The 23475-nt window shown below is 49.7% G+C and overlaps 1 protein-coding gene across 1 annotated transcript; it reads right to left on the bottom strand.

The window, feature by feature from the left end:
* Window positions 1–4590: 4590 nt before the first annotated feature.
* Window positions 4591–19083, bottom strand: LOC144604323 (beta-1,3-galactosyltransferase 5-like). Its single transcript, XM_078418557.1, has 2 exons — window positions 18920–19083; window positions 4591–5547 (listed from the first exon to the last, which is right to left on the bottom strand). Exon 2 carries the CDS (start codon window positions 5470–5472, stop codon window positions 4591–4593), a length of 882 nt encoding a protein of 293 aa, XP_078274683.1. The 5' UTR covers window positions 5473–5547; window positions 18920–19083.
* Between the last annotated feature and the right edge of the window lie 4392 nt (window positions 19084–23475).

Genomic DNA, 23475 nt, shown 5'->3' with positions numbered 1-23475 from the left:
CAACTCATCTGCCATTTCCTTGTTCCCCATAGTAAATTCACCTGCTACTGTCCTCAAGGGACCCCCATTTTCCTTAACTATTTCTTTCCTCTTCACGTACCTAAAGAAGCTTTTACTATCCTCCTTTATATTCTTGGCTAGCTTACCTTCGTACCTTATCTTTTCTCCCCGTATTGCCTTTTTAGTTATGTTTTGTTGCTCTTTAAAAGAGTCCCAATCCTCTGGCTTCCCACTCATCTTTGTTATGTTATACTTCTCCTTTATTTTTATACTGTCCTTGACTTCCTTTGTCAGCCACGGTTGCCTCTTACTCTCCTTAGAATCTTTCTTCCTCTTTGGAATGAACTGATCCTGCACCTTCTGTATTATTCCCAGAAATACCTGCCATTGTTGTTCCACCGTCTTCCCTGCTCGGGTATCTTGCCAGGCAACTCTGGCTCGCCCCTCTCTCATGCCTCCATAGTCCCCCTTGCTCAACTGCAATACTGACACTTCCGATTTTCCCTTCTCCCTCTCAGATTGTAGATTAAAACTGATCATATTATGATCACTACTTCCTAATGGGATAAGTTCCCTTATCAAATCTGGTTCATTACACAACACTAAATCCAGAATTGCCTTCTTCCTGGTAGGCTCCAGAGAGCTCTAAGAATCCATCTCGGAGGCACTCCACAAACTCCCTTTCTTGGGGACCATTACCAAGCTGATTTTCCCAGTCTACCTGCATGTTGAAATCTCCCATAACCACCGTAGCATTACCTTTGCGACATGCCAATTTTAACTCTTGATTCAACTTGCACCCTATATCCAGGCTATTGTTTGGGGCCTGTAGATAACTCCTATTAGGGTCTTTTTACCCTTACAATTCCTCAATTCTGTCCATACTGATTCTACATCTCCTGATTCTGTCACCCCTTGCAAGGGACTGAATATCATTCCTTACCAACAGCGGGACCCCACCCTCTCTGCCCACCTGTCTCAAGTCAAGTCAAGTCAAGTTTATTTGTCACATACATATACAAGATGTGCAGTTAAATGAAAGGTTACCCACAGTCCAGCAATAAAGCAATAAAAATAAGCAATTTCACACAAAATCACAACCAACACAAAACAAAAAAAAAGAAACATCCATCACAGTGAGTCTCCTCCAGTCACCTCCTCACTGTGATGAAAGGCCAGAAAGTCTTTTCTCCTCCCCTGCCGTCTTCTCCCGCGGTCAGGCTGTTGATGTTGCCACGTTCCAGGCCGCGCCGGACGGTGAAAGGTCCGCAGCGAGCCGACCCAAGCCCCACGATCCAGGGCAGGCGAAGACGCTGCCTTTTCGATAGGTCGTATACCCCTGAATATTCAGCTCCCAGCCCTGGTCCTCTTGCAGCCATGTCTCTGTAATTCCCACAACATCATACTTGCCAATATCTAACTGAGCCTCAACCTCATCCACTTTTTTTTTAATACTTTGCGCATTCAAATACAACACTTTAACCTTGGTATTCACCTCCCCTCTCAGGTCGATTTTACTCTCTTACTCCCTTACTCTCTTATCCCTTCTTGAACTTTCCTTCCCATTAATTCGGGAGTCTTTTGCAACTATTCCTGTAATCACTTCCCCTTTAACTCCATCTTTATATTCCCAATTTGTCAACCCCCCCACTATTTAGTTTAAACCCACATATGTAGCACTAGCAAACCTGCCTGCCAGGACACTGGTCCCTCTCCTGTTAAGGTGTAATCCGTCCCTTCTATACAGGTCACCCCTACCCCAGAAAATATCCCAATGGCCTATAAATCTAAATCCCTGCTACCTGCACCAGCCTCTCAGCCATACATTCATATCCCCTATCTCCCTGTTCCTGCCCTCACCAACACGAGGTACAGGAAGCAGTCCAGAGATAACCACCCTGGAATTTTCAAAAGGCATTGGGAAAGATACATGGATACGAAGAGTTTAGAGGGAAATGGGCTAAATTCAGGCAATTGGAAATAGTTTAGAATGGCAAATTTGGGAATAGTTTAGACTGGCAAATTTGGGAATAGTTTAGAATTTCAAATTTGGGAATAGTTTAGTATTGCAAATTTGGGAATAGTTTAGAATGGCAAATTTGGGAATAGTTTAGACTGGCAAATTTGGGAATAGTTTAGAATGGCAATTTGGTCCGCATGGATAAGCTGCACCATGGGGCCTGTTTTCATGCTGAAAAAATCTATGACTCGTTGACTCACTCCAATCCCGCATGTCCACTGCCGCTGCATTCATCCCACTATGATGATAGGGGGCTCCAGCCCATCAATCCCTTCTCCCACTTCCCACTCACACTGCCCCACTCGCGGTGGCATCACTCAGACTTCCTCTCCCTACTCCAGTTCCCCCTCTCCCCACTGTTTAGTTTTTAATTTTAGATGGATACAGCGCGAAAACAGGCCCTTTGACCCACGGAGTCCGCGCCGACCAGCGATCCTCGTACACTAACACTACCCTACACACCAGGGACAATCTACAATTTTTACCGAACCCAATTAACCTACAAACCTGCACGTCTTTTGGGGTGTGGGAGGAAAAGCGGAGGAAACCCACGCAGTCACGGGGAAAATGAACAAACTCCGTACAGACAGCATGCATAGTCAGGATCGCACCCAGGACTCCGGCACTGTAATGCAGCAACTCTACTGCAATGCCATTCTCCATTCCCTCCCTAGCCCTTTGCTCTCAATGCTCCACCACATGTCCTCTACCACTCCAAGCATTGTCTTTTTCCCAATTCTCCTCCAACGATCTGCTCCATGGTCTACTCTACCAAACCCCTTCTCCATAAAGCCTCATCCACCATCTCTGTCTCTCCCCACTCTAGCTCCCCGTGCGCTCCCGCCATCCATCCCATTCCACCCCCCTGTACTCATCCCAAATCATTCCGCCCACTACCAATCGACCTGACTATACCTCCCCACACGACCCTTCCACCAAACGACATTCTCCTTCTAACGCTCCAACTCACTCCACTCTCCGCCCGACTCTCTTGCCCCAGCACCAACCCGCCAGTCTGCCCACTCTCACAAACCCCATATAACCCCGCTCTCTCACATCACCCCCATCCAGCCACCTGCCCTGCGCTTAGGGTTTTGCCAACTGTCCCGTATTAGCTGGGACATCCTGTATTTTGGACTAAATTAGTTTGTCCTCGTACGGGGAAATGCCATTGTCCCGTAATTAGTAGGGTTGCCAACTTCCTCACTCCCAAATATGGGACAAAGGGCCACGTCACCGCTTCACCTCACCCAGCTAGCGGCCACGTGCTCCCCGCTCCACCAATGGCGGCCGCCCGTGCCGGGAGGTGGGTTGCTACCAAAGATAATAGAGTAGAGCAAGATAGACCACTCGACCCTAAAAACCGTAGTACGTCATGGTACCATTTCAGTAGGCAGAAACTTGCAGAAACATTTAAAAAGAAAAACAACAAAAACCTGTGAGTTGACAGATGAGATATACTCAGCATTTTAATGGCACGATCACACATACTGTTCACAACACTGATTCCACTGCGAGAAGCAGAGCGAACGGCGGGGTTTTGCTTACTAAAATGGCCGACGTTCCGCTCCTTTGCGCGCTTCAGAAAAGGCAATTACGACGGAGTGGTCCATCTTGCTCCTCTAGTATCTTTGGTTGCCTACTCACTCCCAAACAAAGATACTAGAGGAACAAGATAGACAACTCGATCCTAAAAACTATAGTACGTCATGGTGCCATTTTAGTAGGCAGAAACTTGCAGAATCATTTAAAAAGAAAAATAACAAAAATCTGTGAATTGACAGATGAGATATATTCTGCATTTTAATGGCATCATCACACATACTGTTCCCCCACAACACTGATTACACTGTTTACACGACTAAAATGGCGGACGTTACGCTCCTCTGTGCACTAACACACACGATATGGGCGATTTCGACGGAGTGGTCCATCTTGCTCCTCGAGTATCTTTGGTTTCTACGTCACTTCCAAATGGACAGAGGGTGACGTCCCACGTGACCTCGCCCAGCCAGCGGCCACGTGCTCCCGGGCCGGGCGGCCGCCATTGGGGGTGTGGAAGTTGGCAACCCTACTAATACGGGACAAAGGCGGTCCCGTACGGGACAAACCATTTTAGCCAAAAGTACGGGATGTCCCGGCTAATACGGGACAGTTGGCAACCCAACTAATACGGGACAAGGGCGGTCCCGTACGGGACAAACCATTTTAGCCAAAAGTACGGGATGTCCCGGCTAATACGGGACAGTTGGCAACCGTACTAATACGGACAAGGGCGGTCCCGTACGGGACAAACCATTTTAACCAAAAGTACGGGATGTCCCGGCTAATACGGGACAGTTGGCAACGCTACTAATACGGGACAAGGGCGATCCCGTACGGGACAAACCAATTTAGTCCGATACGGGATGTCCCGGCTAATACGGGACAGATGGCAACCCTATGCGCTCCACTCTCGCAAGGACCATAGTTTCCCGACCCTTGCCCACACCACCCCCACCCGCCCCCCCCACCCCGCCACACACCTGACCCCGATCCCCCACCGCCCTTCCAACGCCAGAGTCCCAGGCTCACTCCGCAGCTCGGATCCCAACGTGCGGGGCAGGCGGGGGAGGGCAGTCCTCTGCCACCGCTGCCCGCAGAGCGCTCCAGTAGCGGAGCATCTCGGCGCGGCTGACGGGGTGAGAGGTGACCAGATAGCGGTAGCGACACACGGAGAAGGGGACCTTGCGGGTGAAGAAGAGGCGGCGCGTTGTCATGGGCACCGGCCGCACCCCCAGCCTGGCCAAGCAGAGACCCACGAAGGCGTCCTCCAGCTTGAGGAAGGGCACGGAGCTGGCCACCAGGCAGATCAGGCTGCTCAGGTCCCCGGAGAAGACGTAGCCGGTGCCGGAGCAGTACTCGGGGAAGACTGGGGATGCGAACTCCTCCGGGCTGATGTACCACTTGCTGCGCTTGTCCTGGATCGGCTGGATGTGGTGCATCACCTGGCCGCTGAAGAAGCCCCGGCTGGGTTTGGAGCTCAGCAGCCACAGCAAGTGGGGCGTGTTGACAAACACATCCGAGTCTGTCTTCATGAAGAAGCGCGCTGTCTGGCAGTGGCGCCGCGCCCACTCCAGCCCCATGAGAACCTTCAGGGTCAGGTTGTCGTAAGTGTCGGTGAAGTCGCCCTGGATGATGTCCCGGTGCACCCGCGCCTCCAGCCGCAGCCGCGCCCCCAACTCACCCCCCTGCCCCAGCAGGAAGTAAGTGGCAACCCGCCCCTGGTGGGCCCGACGCTTTGCCCCCCACGTCCGACGAATGGCCGCCCGCTCCGCCGCCTCTGCCGGTCGGCTGGTCACCAGCAACACCAGGAAAGGAGGGTCCCTCTGGCAGCGGCAGTCGGGCAGGAGCAGGAAGGGTACGGTGGCACAAGCGCCCTCGCTGCCTTTGGACGTGGGAAGAAGTATCATCCTCAGGAGCAGGACGACGAGAGGCGAGAGGCAGATCAACCAAAGGAGGCGGCGCCTCACCCGGAACGTGATTATCTGCAAAAACAAAAGCAGAAAGGGATGAGAGAGAGAGAGAGAGAGAGAGAGAGAGAGAGAGAGAGAGAGAGAGAGAGAGAGAGAGAGAGAGAGAGAGAGAGAGAGCAGCCAATGAACATGAAAATTACACAGATGCTGAAAAGCTGAAATTAAAAAATGCTTTATAGTCAGCAGATCAGGCAGCCTTGAAGGCGAGAGAAACGGCTATCGTCGCTACCGGGAGGTCATTGTCCAGAACTGGGAATTAAACATCATATCTCCACACCCAATTCTCCAACTTGAAGTTGCGCGCTCTCCCTCTGTGTTGTCGCAGAACTGCTGTTTCTGCAGGGCATCATTTTTACTCGAATGTTATTTTTCTATCCAAATAGAAGTTCCCAATTGTCTAAACATGGCCCATTCCCCTCTGATCTTTCCCAATCCATCCACCTATCCAAATGTCTCTTGCCACACCCTCTTAATTGGCCACACATTACATCTACTCCAGCGCTTCTTTACTTATCTGTAACTCACAGTAAACATGGTAACTCATTTGGTCTCGCTGCACCAGCGACATAGCCTTCATTCTGCCGCCCACCCAACCACCATCTTCTCTGCTACCATGTTTTCTCTTTTTCACGTTTCTGACATCTGAACGTGAAACATTTCCTCTTTCTCGTTCCACAAATGTTCCCCTCAGCACCAACGCCCAAGCTCTCGGAGTAGCAGTGCAATACTGTATTGTTAAATCCCGTGTACACTTGTCCACTTGATGCATCGCCTCCAAAGCCATCTTGATTCATATGCTCGTTAGGCTACTTCTTAACGGATGAGACAGACGCTTCCTCCAACACCCACACGGGCAGTAGATTCCAACCACCTTCCGATTAGAATACTCAGATCATCTCTAAGCCTTCTCTTTACCCGAAACCCATGCCCCCAAGTTTCTAACACCTCTGCTAGTGGGGAATGTCGATCATAATCTACCCTAACTCTTTCGCCCATAACGCTGTACGCGCATATCGGCTCTCCGCTCCGCCTCGAAGGAAGGATTAATTCCAAGGAAAACAACCCCAGCCTGCTCGGTCTGAAAGAAGGGTCTCGACCCGTAACGTCGCCCATTCCGTCTCTCCTGAGATGCTGCCTGCCCCTCTGAGTTACTCCAGCATTGTGTTGCTATCCTTGGTTTAAACCAGCATCTGCAGTTCCGACACATCTCGTCTGCGGTTCCTTCCTTCACTCTTTTGAATTCCTCTTCAGAATTCCAGTCCATTCCAGAGAATATCGTAGTTAATCTCACTTTCACCATCTCCAGATCAATCACATTCTTCCTATCGTTCAACGACCAGAACTGGACATGTTCATAGTCCAGCTGTGGCCTGGCCAAAGCCTTGTAACATGTTGTATGTCCTTCCTAGTCTATGTTCTACGCCCGGACAACGAGGTTAATACTCTGTACGCCTCCTTCACCACTTCACCCATCAATACTACAGACTTCACAGATACTTGGACTTCTGCACCAAGGCTCCACTGTTCCTCGATACTCCCGAGAGTCTTGCCAGGGATTCTGCACATCTTACCTTCATTACTACTCCTGAGGTGAACCACTTCGCCTTTACCGCAATTAAATTCCTTCTGACGGTGACAAAGTGAAACAGTGAAATGCTTGGAGAGAGTGGATAGGATGTTTCCATTCGAGGGAGGTCATAGCCTCAGAATTAAAGGACGTTCATTTAGGAAGGTGAGGAGGACTTCCCTTGGTCAGAGGGTGGTGAACCTGTGGATTCTTTGCCACGGAAGGGTGCGGAGGCCAAGTCAATTGATATTTTTTAGGCAGAGATAGATAGATTCTTGATTAGTATGGGTGTCAGGTGTTATGGAGAGAGGGCAAGAGAATGGGGTTACGGGGGGGGGAGATAGATCAGCCATGGTTGAATGGGGGGTAGACTTGATGGGCCGAATGGCCTAATTCTGCTCCTATCACATGACCTTATGACACTGTTGTGCTGACTTTACTAACTGGTTGATGTCACCCTGTAGGCGAGGACCGCCCTTCTCACTGCGGCCAAGCACCCACCTGCTCACAGGCCTCCACTCAGGGAAGAGACCCAGCCCCCACCAACAAGCCCATTTTAGATCTCCTTTGCCAACTTGCCTTTGATGTCACTGCTAGCAAACTCTCAGACCAGATTACCATTTGAGATCTTGTTAAACGCCTCGCTGAAGTGAAAAGATAAGTTCACTGCAATGTCGTCGCGATAGACCACGCAGTCGCCCGCACTGTGGAGCAGATACACTGAAGACACAGATGCCCGCAGGGTGGGGTGCAGATCTGCCGCACTGTGGGGGAAGGATGGTCCACACTGCGGGATAGAGGTACCACACTACACGGATCAAAGATACCTTCACCCCTCCCCACTGGGGTACAGATCCCCACGGTTATCGGACACAGAACGCCTGACCCTTGGGTCTCAGACACCCACACACGCACCGTGAAACACAATGAGTGCCACAGATTCAGAGAGAAACATAGAAACGTAGAAAATAGGTGCAGGAGGAGGCCATTTGGCCCTTCGAGCCAGCACCGCCATTCATTGTGATCAGTCTGAGAAGGGTCTCGACCCGAAACGTCGCCCATTCCTCTCTCCCTAGATGCTGCCTGACCTGCTGCGTTACTCCAGCATTTTGTGAATAAATACCTTCGATTTGTACCAGCATCTGCAGTTATTTTCTTATATTATACACATTGTGATCGTGTCTGATCATCCACAATCAGTAACCCGTGTCTGCCTTCTCCCATATCCCTTGATTCCACTAGCCCCTAGAGCTCTATCTAACTCTCTTTTAAATTCATCCAGTGAATTGGCCTCCACTGCCCTCTGTGGCAGAGAATCCCACAAATTCACAACTCTCTGGGTGAAAACGTTTTTCCTCACCTCACCTCACCTCATTCCCCACACTGTCGGTCACAATACCCTCTACTGCGAGGCACAAGTACTCTACGCTGTGGGATACCGACGCTCCCGTGTCGTCTCTCCGGGACCACTTGATCCCCATCACATGCTGTTCTTGTCCCCCCCCCCCCCCCCCCCTCCCTCTCCTCGCCGTGCTCTCTAATGTTGTCCACCTCCTCTCCATCGCCTCCATCTACTGCCTCGGGAAGGTCCCCTACTCCTTCCCAAGTACCGACCCTGGTGATCGCCGCCATGCCACGCCGCCTGTGCGATGGTGCTACCGCCTGCCCTGTGGTACTCCGTGAGGCTGCGCTGCCGCCAACACTTCATCGTCTCCGGCTTCGTTCCGAAGCTCCCCTTTCCCCCATGAACTTCCCTGACCCAGAGGGACTGTCCCTGGCGCTCAGCGAAGCGGCTGGACAATAACCCTGCCCTGTGTCTACCCTGCTCCTTGTCGCGTCAGTCGGTACAGAAACAGGATGTGTTGAGCAACGGCGGGGGAGAGGAGCTTGACTTTGGTCCAGCGAGGTGTCAGGGAGCTGCGGTGAACAATGTGCCTGTCATACTCAAGGACAAATAGGTCTCCAGTCAGTCTGCGCTCGGCGACTGTGGCCCGGGGAACTCATGCATAGAAAGCTACAGAGAGGAACCTCCGGGTGGGAGGGAGGAACATGGCGGGATAAGGAGCCGGACTTGCCCGAGGAACGATGCCATTAAGTTGCAAAGGATGCAGACGAGATTCACCAGGATGTTACTTGGATGTATGGGCTCCCATTGCAGGGAGAGGTTAGATAGGCTGCGAACCTTTTCCTTGGAGCGCAGGAGGTCGAGGGTTGACCTCGTTGAGGTGTATAAGACCATGGGTAAAGTGGACCTAAAAACAGTATTTTTCCCGGGAGAGAGGAATAAAATAAAAATAAAAACTAGAGGGCGTCGGCTTAAGGGGACAGGGGAGAGATTTAAAGAAGGACCTCAACAATATTTTCACTCAAGAGGGTAGTCCACACCTGCAATGTGCTGTCAGAGAGAACTATAGAAGCGGATATAATTGCGATGTTTAAAAGACATTTGGACAGCTGTATGGATTGGAAGGGCATGGGTAACTGGCTGGAGTAACTCAGCGAGTCAGGCGGCATCACTGGAGAAAAGGAAAAGGTAACGTTTCGGGTCGAGACTCTTCTTCATGAAGGGTTTATATGGGCCAAATGCAGGGAAATGGGACGAGTCCAGTACGCCATTTTGTCCGGCATGGACAAGGTGGGCCGAACTACCTGTTTCCATGCTGTACAGCTCCATGACTGAGAGGAGAGAGGCAAATGCTGATACGCGTCCCTCTTCTCAATTCCACGTATTTGTTTTTTTACACGAGACGGTAAGATGTACAAGAACACGGGGTCTACAGAGTGTCCTACATTCTATATCTATCTATTCTTTTTTTTCTGTTGGGAATTTAGTTTCTTGTTGCACTGGGGTTGTGGATGAGAGTTTGTACCAACCTCTCGGCCAGAGGATATCGCCGGCTGGAGCGGGACAAAACGGTCAACGAATTGGTTGACAGACAGGAAGCAAAGAGTAGGAGTGAACGGGTCCTGTTCAGAATGGCAGGCAGTGGCGAGTGGAGTGCCGCAAGGCTCGGTGTTGGGGCCGCAACTATTTACAATATATATTAATGATTTGGATGATGGAATTAGAAGTAACACTAGCAAGTTTGCGGATGACACAAAGCTGGATGGCAGTGTGAAGTGTGAAGAGGATGTTAGGAGGTTGCAGGGTGACCTGGACAGGTTGAGTGAGTGGGCAGATGCATGGCAGATGCAGTATAATGTAGATAAATGTGAGGTTATCCACTTTGGCGGCAAAAACAAGGAGGGAGATTATTATCTCAATGGTGTCAGATTAAGTAAAGGGGAAGTGCAACGAGACCTGGGTGTCCTTATACACCAGTCACTGAAAGTAAGCGTGCAGGTACAGCAGGCAGTGAAGAAAGATAATGGCATGTTGGCCTTCATAACGTGAGGATTTGAGTAGGGGAGCAAAGAGGTCCTTCTGCAGTCTTACATCTGGTAAGACCACATCTGGAGTACTGTGTGCAGTTTTGGTCTCCTAGATAGAGGAAGGACGTCCTTGCTATTAAGGCAGTGCAGCCTTAATCCCAGTGCGAGGTTAATCCCTGGGATGGCGGGGCTGTCATATGAGGAAAGATTGGAAAGACTGGGCTTGTATTCATTGGAGTTTAGAAGGATGAGAGGGGATCTTCTTGAGACGTATAAAATTATAAAAGGTCTAGACAAGCAAGATGCAGGAAAAATGTTACCAATGTCGGGGGAGTCCAGAACCAAGGGCCACAGTCTAAGAATAAAGGGGAGCCCATTTAAAACTGAGGTGAGAAAAAAAAAATTCACCGAGAGTTGTGAATTTGTAGAATTCTCTGCCACAGAAGGCAGTGGAGGCCAATTCACTGGATGAATTTAAAAGAGAGTTAGATAGAGGTGCTAGTGGAACGACTTGGATGAAGGGATTAAAAGTAACATTAGCAAATTTGCAGATGACACAAAGCTGGGTGGCAGTGTGAACTGTGAGGAAGATGCTATGAGGTTGCAGGGTGACTTGGACAGGCTGTGAGAATGGGCGGATGCATGGCAGATGCAGTTTAATGTGGATAAGTGTGAGGTTATCCACTTTGGTGGTAAGAATAGGAAGGCGGATTATTATCTGAATGGTGTCAAGTTAGGAAAAGGGGACGTACAACGAGATCTGGGTGTCCTAGTGCATCAGTCACTAAAAGGAAGCATGCAGGTACAGCAGGCAGTGAAGAAAGCCAATTGAATGTTGGCCTTCTTAACAAGAGGAGTTGAGTATAGGAACAAAGAGGTCCTTCTGCAGTTGTACAGGGCCCTAGTGAGACCGCACCTGGAGTACTGTGTGCAGTTTTGGTCTGTTCTTGCTATTGAGGGCGTGCAGCGTAGGGTTACTAGGTTAATTCCCGGAATGGCGGGACTGTCGTATGTTGAAAGACTGGAGCGACTAGGCTTGTAAACTGGAATTTAGAAGGATGAGAGGGGATCTTATTGAAACATATAAGATTATTAAGGGGTTGGACACGTTAGAGTCAGGAAACATGTTCCCAATAAGGGGTAGGCCATTTAGAACAGAGATGAGGAAAGACCTTTTCAGTCAGAGAGTTGTAAATCTGTGGAATTCTCTGCCTCAGAAGGCAGTGGAGGCCAGTTCTCTGAATGCTTTCAAGAGAGAGCTAGAAAGAGCTCTTAAGGATAGCGCAGTCAGGGGGTATGGGGAGAAGGCAGGAACGGGGTACTGATTGAGAATGATCAGCCATGATCACATTGAATGGTGGTGCTGGCTCGAAGGCCCGAATGGCCTACTCCTGCACTTATTGTCTATTGTCTATTGAATCAAGGGATATGGGGGGAAGGCAGGCACGGGTTACTGATTGTAGATGATCAGCCATAGCCATTTCGGTGACGTGGAAGGCGAGCGACAGGGCCGTACAGGTGGGTGGGGGGGCGGGATTCTCCAGCCATGGCGTGGACAGCTTTGACTCAGTTCCACGTCACGTCACGCTAGACCTTCCTGCCGGGAGCTACAGGAACCACCAGCCTGAGGCTGACAACGCCGACACAACCTCAGACCAAGGGTCCCGACCAGAAACGTTGTCTGACCATTTCTCTCTGCAGATGCTGCCTGACCAGCTGAGTTGCTCCAACAGTTTGATTAGTTTTACACAAGACGGTAAGTTCTTCAGGGGCACGGACCCAGTGTAGATCATTGACTCTATCACACATTTATTGGATGTTTTGTCAAGAAGGTTGGTCGTTTGCCCACGTGTGGCAATAACTGTCTTCTAGATCACATGTTTCCGCAGTACCTGAACTGGCTACCGAGGTTCCTATTTGGGCCGGCGTGGAGGTGGGGTGGTGGAGGGGAGTGGGGGGGGGGGGGGGTAGGGGGGTAGGGGGTGGAGGGGTGTCAAGGACGAGGCATATTTTTGTCTCAAACTCCATTGTTTTTGCTAGAATTTATCACCTGCCTCCCCCCCCCTCTTAAGGCCTTGCTGCTCTCGTCACTTGCGATGCTCGGGAGATTGGAAGTTGGGGAGGGGGCAATACCTCAAGTGGGCTCATCTCCCCAGGCTTGGTTTACTTTAATAATGACCGGACCTCCGATGGCCAGGCTGACCATGCAACGCCGCCAGAACCATTGGCCTCATGGTCAGATCAAGATCCATGCACTTACATCAACCGGGACTAGAACATGGCACCAAACTGGCGACTCTGTGTACAGCACTGTCTCCGTGTACCACTGCTATACACTTGCACTGATTCTCAGATGCTTGTCTAATATGTATCTAAGTGCTTGTGTATAGTGATACTTGTACTATAAGAAAATAACTGCAGATGCTGGTACAAATCGAAGGTATTTATTCACAAAATGCTGGAGTAACTGGAGTAAGCCTGACCTGTTGAGTTACTCCAGCATTTTGTGATACTTGTACTGAACTGTATACAGAAATTAATTTCACTGTAGGTGCGACACATAAAGTGCCACACTACACTTGGACGGATGAGGCTTTGGGTTCCTTTCGGAAGCTGCGTTTATTAAGGTACTATTGTCAACATCGAATATCCATCGTGTCAAACATAGCCTAGCAACAGCAAGACCATTGGTGCGGAGTTGGTGAGATGGTGTAAGCAGTGTGATCTTACGAATGAAACCTCGGGCCACGTGTTAGGCAGATGTCCTTTGTTTCGTGATCCCACATCAATCCACATGTGTCGCACGTCCGAGGCGCCCCTTCAACAGTTTATTTTGTTTTACGTGTAGGAAGGAACTGCAGATGCTGGTTTAAACCGAAGATGGACACAAAAAGCTGGAGTAACTCAGCGGGTCAGACTGCATCTCTGGAGGGAAGGAATAGTTGACTTTTCAGGTCATTCTGAAGAAGGGTCTCGACCCGAAACGTCATCTATTCATTTTCTCCAGAGATGCTGGCAGACCCGCTGAGTTACTCCGGCATTTTGTGTCTACCTTCTTTTGTTTCACACAAGACGGTACATTTTGCTGGGACACTGAGTCTACATCGTAGATCATCAACACTATCACTCATTTATTGGTCGTGGGGCAGGGCATGGTTTAGAAATCGGCCTATCTGGGTGGGGGAGGGGGGGGGAAGACCAGGGACTTTGTAGCGGATGGGTCGCGGTGTTTATCGATTCAGGATTACAGTGCATGGAGATTGTGGGTAGAGGATAAGTCGCCCTAGGCTTTCCAGGGGCAAAGATAGTCGAGGTAGATAGATACTAGTTTACCTAAAGCTGGAATAACTCAGCGGGACAGGCAGCAGGAATGGGTGACGTTTCTGGCCCAGACCCTTCCTCAGACCCATTCCTTTTCTGCCTGTCCCGCTGAGTTACTCCGGCTTTTTGTGTTTATCTTCGGTTTAAACCGGCATCTGCAGTTCCTTCCTACACAGATAGTCTACCTAGATCGCCTAGGCAGAGAAGCAGGGACTTGTACACAAGCTGAGCTTGTACACAAGCTTGTACACAAGCCGAGCATGTACACAAGCCGAGGTAGTGGACACGGTCGGCGGGCGCTCTCTCGGTCATTGTGAGCCGGATACCGCGCCCTGAGAATTGTTAGAGGGGTTGGCACCAAGATAGGCGGAGGTCTGGACCGAGCGGTTGGTTGGACATTCAGATGACCAGCCGCTCCAGGCAGGAGAGGGGTTGAGTGTGAGGATGTGGACTACAGCCTAGAGTCAGTGTGGTCAGACTTTGTTGATGAGCCGAGACAGAGAGGTAAGCGGGGTTCTCGCAACGTCTTTCACCTGCTCCCTGAACTTGGACTGAGTCGCTGCGTAAATGAACGTGTTGGTGCAGCAACTGACATTTCGCAGCAGAAGTCCAACGTTTTGAAATACAACGTCTGGATCGTTGTGCACGGCTCCCGTGATCTGGTAATAGATGAAATAGACAACGAACGGCAGCCATAGCAGCACGAAACTGCCGGTGATGGTGAGTAGCAGAACCATAGACCGCTTCCTGCTCTCCATCTCTGGGTCATTCTGGTTCTGACAGTTCCCTTGGCCCTTCAGCCCTTGACGGACCCGGCTGATCACTAAAACGTGCCGCACCGTCAGCGAGTTGAGCAGCAGGATTACAGCGAAAGGGAGGAACGGGGTTAAAACTTTATCGAAATAGTCAAACGCCACCCATCCGGGCTCGGTGTAATAACTTTCTCTGAAGTGACAGAACCAAGGTACATCGTTGACCATCTCTCCAATTTCAATTTCGAAATAGAAGGGGACGTTTTTCAGACACAGTAGGACGCCGGTCGTAGCGAGCACCGCGGTCGCAGTTCTACCGGTGCAATATTTTGTTTTCAGCTTCTGGCAACAAATGGCGACAAATCGATCAAAGGTGAAAGTGATGGTGAACCAGACAGAACAGTCCGTGGAGGCACGGGACAGCGCATAAATAACACTACACACAGGGGTGACGTCCAGGAAACTCAGGGGGAAATAATGATGCTTGACGTGAAACAAAAGGACTTCGGTGACAATGACCAGTAGATCGGCCGCTGCCATGGCCACCAGGTAGCGAGTGGTGCAGGTGGAGAGGCCGCACTTTCCCCGGGACAGGATCACAATGGCAACTAAATTCACTGGATGAAGAGAGGGGATCAGACAGCGAGGATTACTGAATGCACGCACATACTCGGTGTCTTTATTTAGTTCAACTCAATGCAGGAAAAGGTTTAGTTTCGTCAATCGTTTCAATTTTGTAAATCCTCAAACACGTCGCCCCCTGTCTCCCGTCTTTCCCGTTTTCGGGCTTTAGTAAGAGGCTGGAGAGGGTGGGTTTGACGTTTAGCTGGCATCAAGGTGTGTGCGGGTTCCGCGGATGAGTTGGCAACATCTATCATGCCCACACCATTGTGCCGTGACATTGGCAATGAGTTGCTCCAGACTGCTGGCAACATCTAACATAGCTAGTTTTACAGATTTACCTGCGAGCTGGCAGGTCACACAAACCACTGCAAATTCGGCACCTGGAAAGTCTGAAGAAGGGTCTCGACCCGAAACGTCACCCATTCCTTCTCTCCCGAGATGATGCCTGACCCATTGAGTTACTCCAGCATTTTGTGTCTACCTTCGATTTTAACCAGCATCTGCAGTTTTTTTCCCTACACCTGGAAAGTCATGACTGGAGCTGCAGACTGAAGATGTAAAATGTTCCGTGGCTCTACGCAAGATCCCAGCATATACACCTGTGTCTCTAGATGGATGGTAATGGCAGCTCTGGGGCTCGGCTGAATTGCTTTTTGTTAGGGCTCGGCTGAATTGCCTTTCTGTTAAGGGTGATGGCTGAGTGTAACTGCACAGTGACCAACACTTGCCCTACTCCACGGCCACTATTTCAACCGATCACCTGCAACTGTGAACGACATGCGTACAATTCTAGACTGTACGGCCTTCCCAATGAGCCATGATTATTGGTTCCTCTGTTGAATTGTTGGATGCCCTGAATGCCAGCAAGACCTAAGAAGTCGCGTCAACCTCAGGATTCTGCTGTAGAAATAACCTGTCCCCTGTTCGACTCCCTTTACAACCATTAACGCGTCTCAACATGCAGTGCCAACTCGATATTTAAGTTACATTGAACATAGAACAATGCCGCACAGGATAAAGCCCGTCGGCCCACAATTTTTTTTTTAAATGTAGATTTAGAGATACAGCGCGGAAACAGGCCCTTCGGCCCACCGAGTCCGCGCCGCCCAGCGATCCCCGCACATTAACACTATCCGATACACACTAGGGACAATTTTTACATTTACCCAGTCAATTAACCTACATACCTGTGCGTCTTTGGAGTGTGGGAGGAAACCGAAGATCTCGGAGAAAACCCACGCAAGTCACGGGGAGAACGTACAAACTCCGTACAGACGGCGCCCATAGTCAGGATCGAACCTGAGTCTCCGGCGCTGCATTCGCTGTAAGGCAGCAACTCCACCCATGTTTGTGCCGAACATGACGCCAAACCCAACTCTTATCTGTCTCCGCCTAATCCACATCCCTTCATTTTCTACATACCCATGTGCCTATCCGAAAAACGCCTCTATCCTATCGGCCTTCAGCAACTTATCATCATATCATATCATATATATACAGCCGGAAACAGGCCTTTTCGGCCCTCCAAGTCCGTGCCGCCCAGTGATCCCCGCACATTAACACTATCCTACACCCACTAGGGACAATTTTTACATTTACCCAGCCAATTAACCTACATACCTGTACGTCTTTGGAGTGTGGGAGGAAACCGAAGATCTCGGAGAAAACCCACGCAGGTCACGGGGAGAACGTACAAACTCCTTACAGTGCAGCACCCGTAGTCAGGATCGAACCTGAGTCTCCGGCGCTGCATTCGCTGTAAAGCAGCAACTCTACCGCTGCGCTACCGTGCCGCCCTAACTTCACCGATGATAACCACTGTTGCGGCAATGATGAGACGAAGTACAGAGAACTTGGTGTAGTGGTGTCAGGAAAACAACCCGGCCCTTACCTCAGCAAGACAAAAGAGTTGGATGTCGGTCTGAGGAAGAGGGTGGCGGGGGTGAACACAGTCTTGTCCACAACGGTGCTGTTGTTGAGATGGTCGACAGCTTCTGCTTTCTATGCGTCGATATCACCAGGAACCTAATCTGGACTCGACATTAATGCGGCGATGAAGACAACACATCATCTTATTTGGTATAAGAAAATAACTGCAGATGCTGGTACAAATCGATTTATTCACAAAATGCTGGAGTAACTCAGCAGGTCAGGCAGCATCTCGGGAGAGAAGGAATGGGTGATGTTTCGGGTCGAGACCCTTCTTCAGACTGAGACATCATCTTATTTACTTTCTTCAGCAACGAGGAAGAGTCGGCGTGTCCACAAGGATTCTCTTGAACGTGTATAGATCATAAGATCATAAGTAATAGTAGAATTAGGCCATTCGGCCCATCAGGTCTTCCTCCTAACCATGCCTTCTACCCATAACCTCTGACACCCGCACAAATCAAGAATCTATTTATCTCTGCCTTAAATATTTCCACTGATTTTGCCTCCATAGCTTTCTGTGGCAAATAATTCCACAGATTCACCACCCTCTGACTAAAGAAATTCCTCCACATCTCCCTAAAAGAACGTCCTTTAATTCTTGAGGCTATGACCTCTAGTCCTATACTCTCCCACTAGTGGAAACATCCTCTCCACATCCACTCTATCCAAGTACGCGCAATAGAAATTGTTTTGATTGGGCGCATCCCAGGTAGCAGGGCAAATGCTCTGTTCTTGACTGCCTTAACCTGCAGAGAATAGTGAACCAGCCCAGCTCAACACAGGCTCTTCGCTTCCTTCCGTCAGTCCATCTTCACGTGGACTACACCAGGAAGCCTGGAGGTACTCGCAATGGAGAGCACCCTGACCATTTCTTCTATCTTCTATCTTCTGGGAGAAGATACTGGGGCTTGAAAGGTCGCATGCCTTAACTGAACAGCATCTTCACCACTGACCACTGAGTCACCAACCTCTTTCACACCGCATTCCCAGAAGTGCTGCAATCTATTCTTACTCTTGACTCCAACTCTTTGGTAATTCAGTTATCATCCTTTAATTTTCTTTTCCACCACTGGGATTAAGCACTATTGCAGTATTTATACCACGGCTTTGTGGACACCATTTACTCTGTGAGCATCACGTGAGCGGGATATAAGAAAATAACTGCAGATGCTGGTACAAATCGAAGGTATTTATTCACAAAATGCTGGAGTAACTCAGCAGGTCAGGCAGCATCTCAGGTGATAGGAATGGGTGACGTTTCGGGTCGGGACCCTGTCTGAAGAAGGGTCTCGGCCCGAAACGTCACCCATTCCTTCTCTCCTGAGATGCTGCCTGACCTGCCGAGTTACTCCAGCATTTTGTGAATAAATACCATCGACGTGAACGGGATATCTCATTGACAATAAATAAACTAACGTGAATCTGGATGAACAGCAGTCACGACATGTTCTTCGTGTCAGGCTGTTACGTGGTCAAACTGTTCATGAATTCACAAATCATCAATGAATTGCTAATCATGGTATTTTAGAGTTCCTGCCTTTCTCGGGCGTTTTACGTAATGCGATGCCTAGTCGGGGAGAACCCGATGTTTCAGGGGTTCGGGGATTAAAAACGGAGGTCCACTTTCGGTGGGATGACCCTTTACCAATGCCGAACCGATTTCCAATTCAACTTAAATAAATATCACAGATCCGGTCGCGGTTTAACTGTCAGAGATTTCGACGTTTTTAATCATAATAATAATAATAATAATAATAAACAAAGCAAATCCACCTCCGCCTACAGTTACACAAACCGAATTCTTACATTTACCTACCGGGAACTCCAATGACCGCAATAGCCATGTACAGCTTTTTCTCCACACTCTGATATCTTTCCAACATGGTCTCCGTGATGGTTAGCTTCTACTACGGGTTACATCAACGATGGGAGATTGGAGGCGAGCCCCACTCTTTATGCTGTTGGGATCTCTACTGGGAGCTTGGGTTTCAACACAGTTAAAAATAGCGACTTAAAAAATATGAACAAACAGATGACAGCAGATGAGAAAGATCCCCGCTGTGACATGCGTTTGGTTTTGCGATTCAGTGGAGAAACTGCAGAGATCAGATTTTATGATCACATCAGTGGGCGTTACAGCGACGTTCTATGAAACAAAGCGATATAGTTTGCCGGTTGCTAAACACTTTAACTCCCCCTCCCATTCCCACACCGACCTTACTGTCCTGGGGCTCCTCCACTGCCGAGTGAGGCCCAGCACAAATTGGAGGAACAGCAACTCATGTTTCGCTTGGGCAGCTTTCACCCCAGCGGTATGAACATTGATTTCTCTAACTTCAAGTAGCCTTTGCTTTTTCTCTCTCTCCATCCCTTCCCCCTTCCCAGTTCTCCAACCAGTCTGAAGATAGACACAAAATGCTGGAGTAACTCAGTGGGACAGGCAGCATCTCTGGAGAGAAGGAATGGGTGACGTTTCGGGTCGAGACCCTTCTTCAGACTGATGTCAGGGGGGGGGGGGGGCGGGTCCCGCGGGTCCCGCCCTCCTGACATCAGTCTGAAGAAGGGTCTCGACCCGAAACGTCACCCATTCCTTCTCTCCAGAGATGTTGCCTGTCGCGCTGAGTTACTCCAGCATTTTGTGTCTATCTTCGGTTTAAGCCAGCATCTGCAATTCCTTCTTACACACCCTTCCGCAACTCTCTGGTTAACTCGTCCCTTCCCACCAAACCACCCCCTCCCCAGGTACCTTCCCTTGCAACCGCAGGAGATGCAACACCTGTCCCTATACCTCCCCCCTCGACCCCGTCCAGGGACCCCGACAGTCCTTTCAGGTGAGGCAGAGGTTCACTTGCACCTCCTCCAATCTCATCTACTGTATCCGTTGTTCAAGATGTGAACTCTTAAACATCGGCGAGACCAAACGTAGACTGGGACACCCGGAACACCTTCGCTCAGCCCGCGTGAACCAACCTGATCTCCCGGTTGCTGGACACTTTCATTCCCCTTCCCATTCCCACACTGACCTTTCTGTCCTGGGTCTCCTCCATTGTCAGAGTGAGGCTAAACGCAAATTGGAGGAACAGCATCTCATATTTCACTTGGGCAGCTTACAGCCCAGTGGCATGAATATTGATTTCTCTCATTCCTGGTTGCCCCGGCATTCCCACTCTCTTTATCCCTCCCCCACCCAAGTCGCACTAGCTTCTCGTTTTCACCCTACAAACAGCTAACAATGGCCTGTTTCCTTTATGCGGGAAATCCTCACCGTCTTTGTCTCCAGCCGTAACCCCGGAATAGGTTTGGTGTGTGGTTTCTAATCCACTGATGATCAAATCATCTATTCGTGAATATTGTTCCATATCATCAACTCTTCGTTCCAACTCATCAATCCTCTTATCTTTTTATTTTATTAAGATTTTCAGCTCTCGCACCTCATCCGTTAATTCAATTAATTTTCAGCTGTCGCACCTTATCCATTAATTAATTTCGAGATACAGTGCAGACACGTCCCATTCGGCCCATCGGGTCCGCACCGACCAGCGATCCCCGCACATTAACACTATCTAACACACACACTAGGGACAATTTTACATTCATACCAAGCCAATTAACCTACAAACCTGCACGTCTTTGGAGTGTGGGGGTACTGATTGAGAATGATCAGCCATGATCACATTGAATGGCGGTGCTGGCTCGAAGGGCCGAATGGCCTCCTCCTGCACCTATTGTCTATTGTCTATTGTAAACCGAAGATCTCGGAGAAACCCATGCAGGTCATGGGGAGAACGTACCAACTCCGCACGGGTCTCTGGCGCTGTAAGGCAGTAACCCCACCGCTGCGCCACCATGCCGCCTGAGTGTGGGGGCGTTGTCAGGGAGCTCGTTTGTGTCAATCGACCACCCCAGGTAGGACCAGTTATTCAGGAACAAGGAAATGCGGAAACAAGATATTTTGTGTTTTGTGACAAGTTTCGGGAGGACCCCGATGTCTTCCAATCCCAACAATCACAACCAGCCATCAGATGCAAAGAGCTACAATGAGGGAGGCACTAATATAAACCGTGACAGACAAAAACAAAATATGGCATAAGGCCGAAGGATAATAAAACCACGGGCGTTACCGAGTGCAGCAAAAGAGCCATGATGGTTGCTGCTTCAGTAATTCCCTTGACCTCAGAACAGACCCCACAGATTAAAAGTCAATAAATGTAACGCTGACGGTGATCTGGGTGAGTGACAGTGAAGACAGAGGGCAGGGACCTGCACATTCAAGGGTCAGGTCGGTGAACTGAAATCATAAAACTGCATTTGTGGCCTCATCGATTTCATGTGCATGATCTGTCCTTCAACGGCCGGCCGGTCTCTGCTCTGTGACCTGACTCGTCCTACATGGCTTGTCCTGTATGTAGGGTATGGTCCCCCTCTCCGTGGATTGTCACCGTGTCGTGGTGGGGAAGCTTGTGTGGTCCTGAGATCCTGAGAGCGATGCCGTCTGGAGCTACGCTCCTGGTAGGGTCACCCATGGCGGTAAGGTCGAGGGGGGCCCTGACAAAGAGCGATCCAACCAAGACCTCAACGGTGGAACAGGCGGAGGATGGAAGGTAAACGCTCCCACCCCCACGGGTCTCGGGCAGATGAGGCTCGGCAGCCTGGGAAGGCAGTCCGTCTAGGAGAGGGAGAACTCTGGTCTAAAACCTTCACTGCCTTGTGGCCATATCCAGCCACGGAAAAGGCTCCAGGAGTAAACCTCAAGAAATATCCGGAGTCCGAGTCCCTGGGGCAGTTGGTCCTTGTCCACAACCTGGTTCTGGCAGCTCCTGCGATGGCGCTGGTGCCAAACTGTAACTGTAACGGCCTGCTGTTCCTTTGGATCGATCAGCGACGTGGAGAGGGGGGGACGTGCTGCACGGGCAACAGCCAGCCTTGGAGGGCATCTACAACACACGATGCCTCAGGAAAGCCCTGCAACAGTCTGTTCGAACTTCTACCATCGGGCAGACGATACAAGGCCTTCTACGCCCGCATCTCCAGACTCAGGAACAGCTTCATCCCCAGGGCCATAGCTGCTATGAACCGGTCCTGCTGAGCCGGATGGTCACATCGCACAGTGAACCGGCACAGATCTACTTGCACTTTATTCTGTTTTAACACTGAGTAGCGAATTAATTTATTGCATCGTATGGGAGGCACATTCACAATCTCGTTGTACCCCTGTGCAATGACAATAAAGATATATTGTATTGTATATGACATCGCTCAGGCTTGCATCCGACCACACATCCACGCTGCTCTAGCCGAGGATTGGAGCAAGCAGCCAACAACCAGGATGCATCACCCATGGTCAGCCATGACTGAGGGGGGCCTTAGTTAGTGGTCCCACTCTTCAGTATATCTCATTCTGTCCCACATAGAGCCATGGGGTAATACAGCAGGGAAGCAGGCCCTTCAAATAAACTCGATCATGGCAACTGAGATCACCACTTAAGCTAGTCTCGAGTTTGCCAGCTTTAGGCCCATAGTCTCTAAATCCATTAAATGTTATTGCAGATGCTGTTTATACCACAGATAGACACAAAGTGCTGGGATAACTCAGCAGTAGATCTATGGAGAAAAGGGTTGGGAGACTGAAGAAGAGTCCCAACCCGACACATCACCTATCCTTTTCTCCCAGTGATGCTGCCTGACCCGCTGAGATACTCCACCACTTTGTGTCTCAAAATGTTATTGTACATCCAAGTTCATCACCAAACTCGCGGGGCTTGGGGTCAGCACTCATCTCTGTAACTGGATCCTCGACTTCCGGACCAACAAACCCCAATCAGTGAGAATAGGGGACAAATCATCCTCCACGATCATCCTCAAACTGGTGCTCCGCAAGGACACTTTACTCCTTGCACACCCACAACTGCACAGCCCTGTTCAAATTGAATTCAAATTTCAAATTCGCAGACCACACCACCGTTGTGGGCCGGATATCAAATAATGATGAGACGGAGCTCAGGAAGAACCTTGCGCCCTGGTGTCAAGACAACAACCTTTCTCTCAACTTCAGCAAGACTTCACACCCTAGTTTGACACATACCCTAGTTTGTATTGACGGCGCCGAAGTAGAGATGGTCGAAAACTTCAAATTCCTTGGAATCAATATCACCAACAACGTCTCCTGGATCACCCATACTCAAGCAACGACCTAGAAGGCACACCAATGCCTTCACTTCCTTAGAAGGCTTAGGAAGATTGGCTTGTCTCCTACAACTCTCACCAGTTTCTGTGCACCATAGAAATCATTTTATCAGGATGCATCACAGCTTGGTTTGGGAATAGTTCCATCCAGGACCGTAAGAAATTATTGTGGCCATCACACAAATCAAC

The sequence above is a fragment of the Rhinoraja longicauda genome, chromosome 22, assembly GCF_053455715.1.
Source record: "Rhinoraja longicauda isolate Sanriku21f chromosome 22, sRhiLon1.1, whole genome shotgun sequence".
In the NCBI taxonomy this organism is placed as follows: domain Eukaryota; kingdom Metazoa; phylum Chordata; class Chondrichthyes; order Rajiformes; family Arhynchobatidae; genus Rhinoraja; species Rhinoraja longicauda.
The sequence above is the reverse complement of the archived record's forward strand: the minus strand, read 5'-3'. Positions and strand labels throughout refer to the sequence as shown.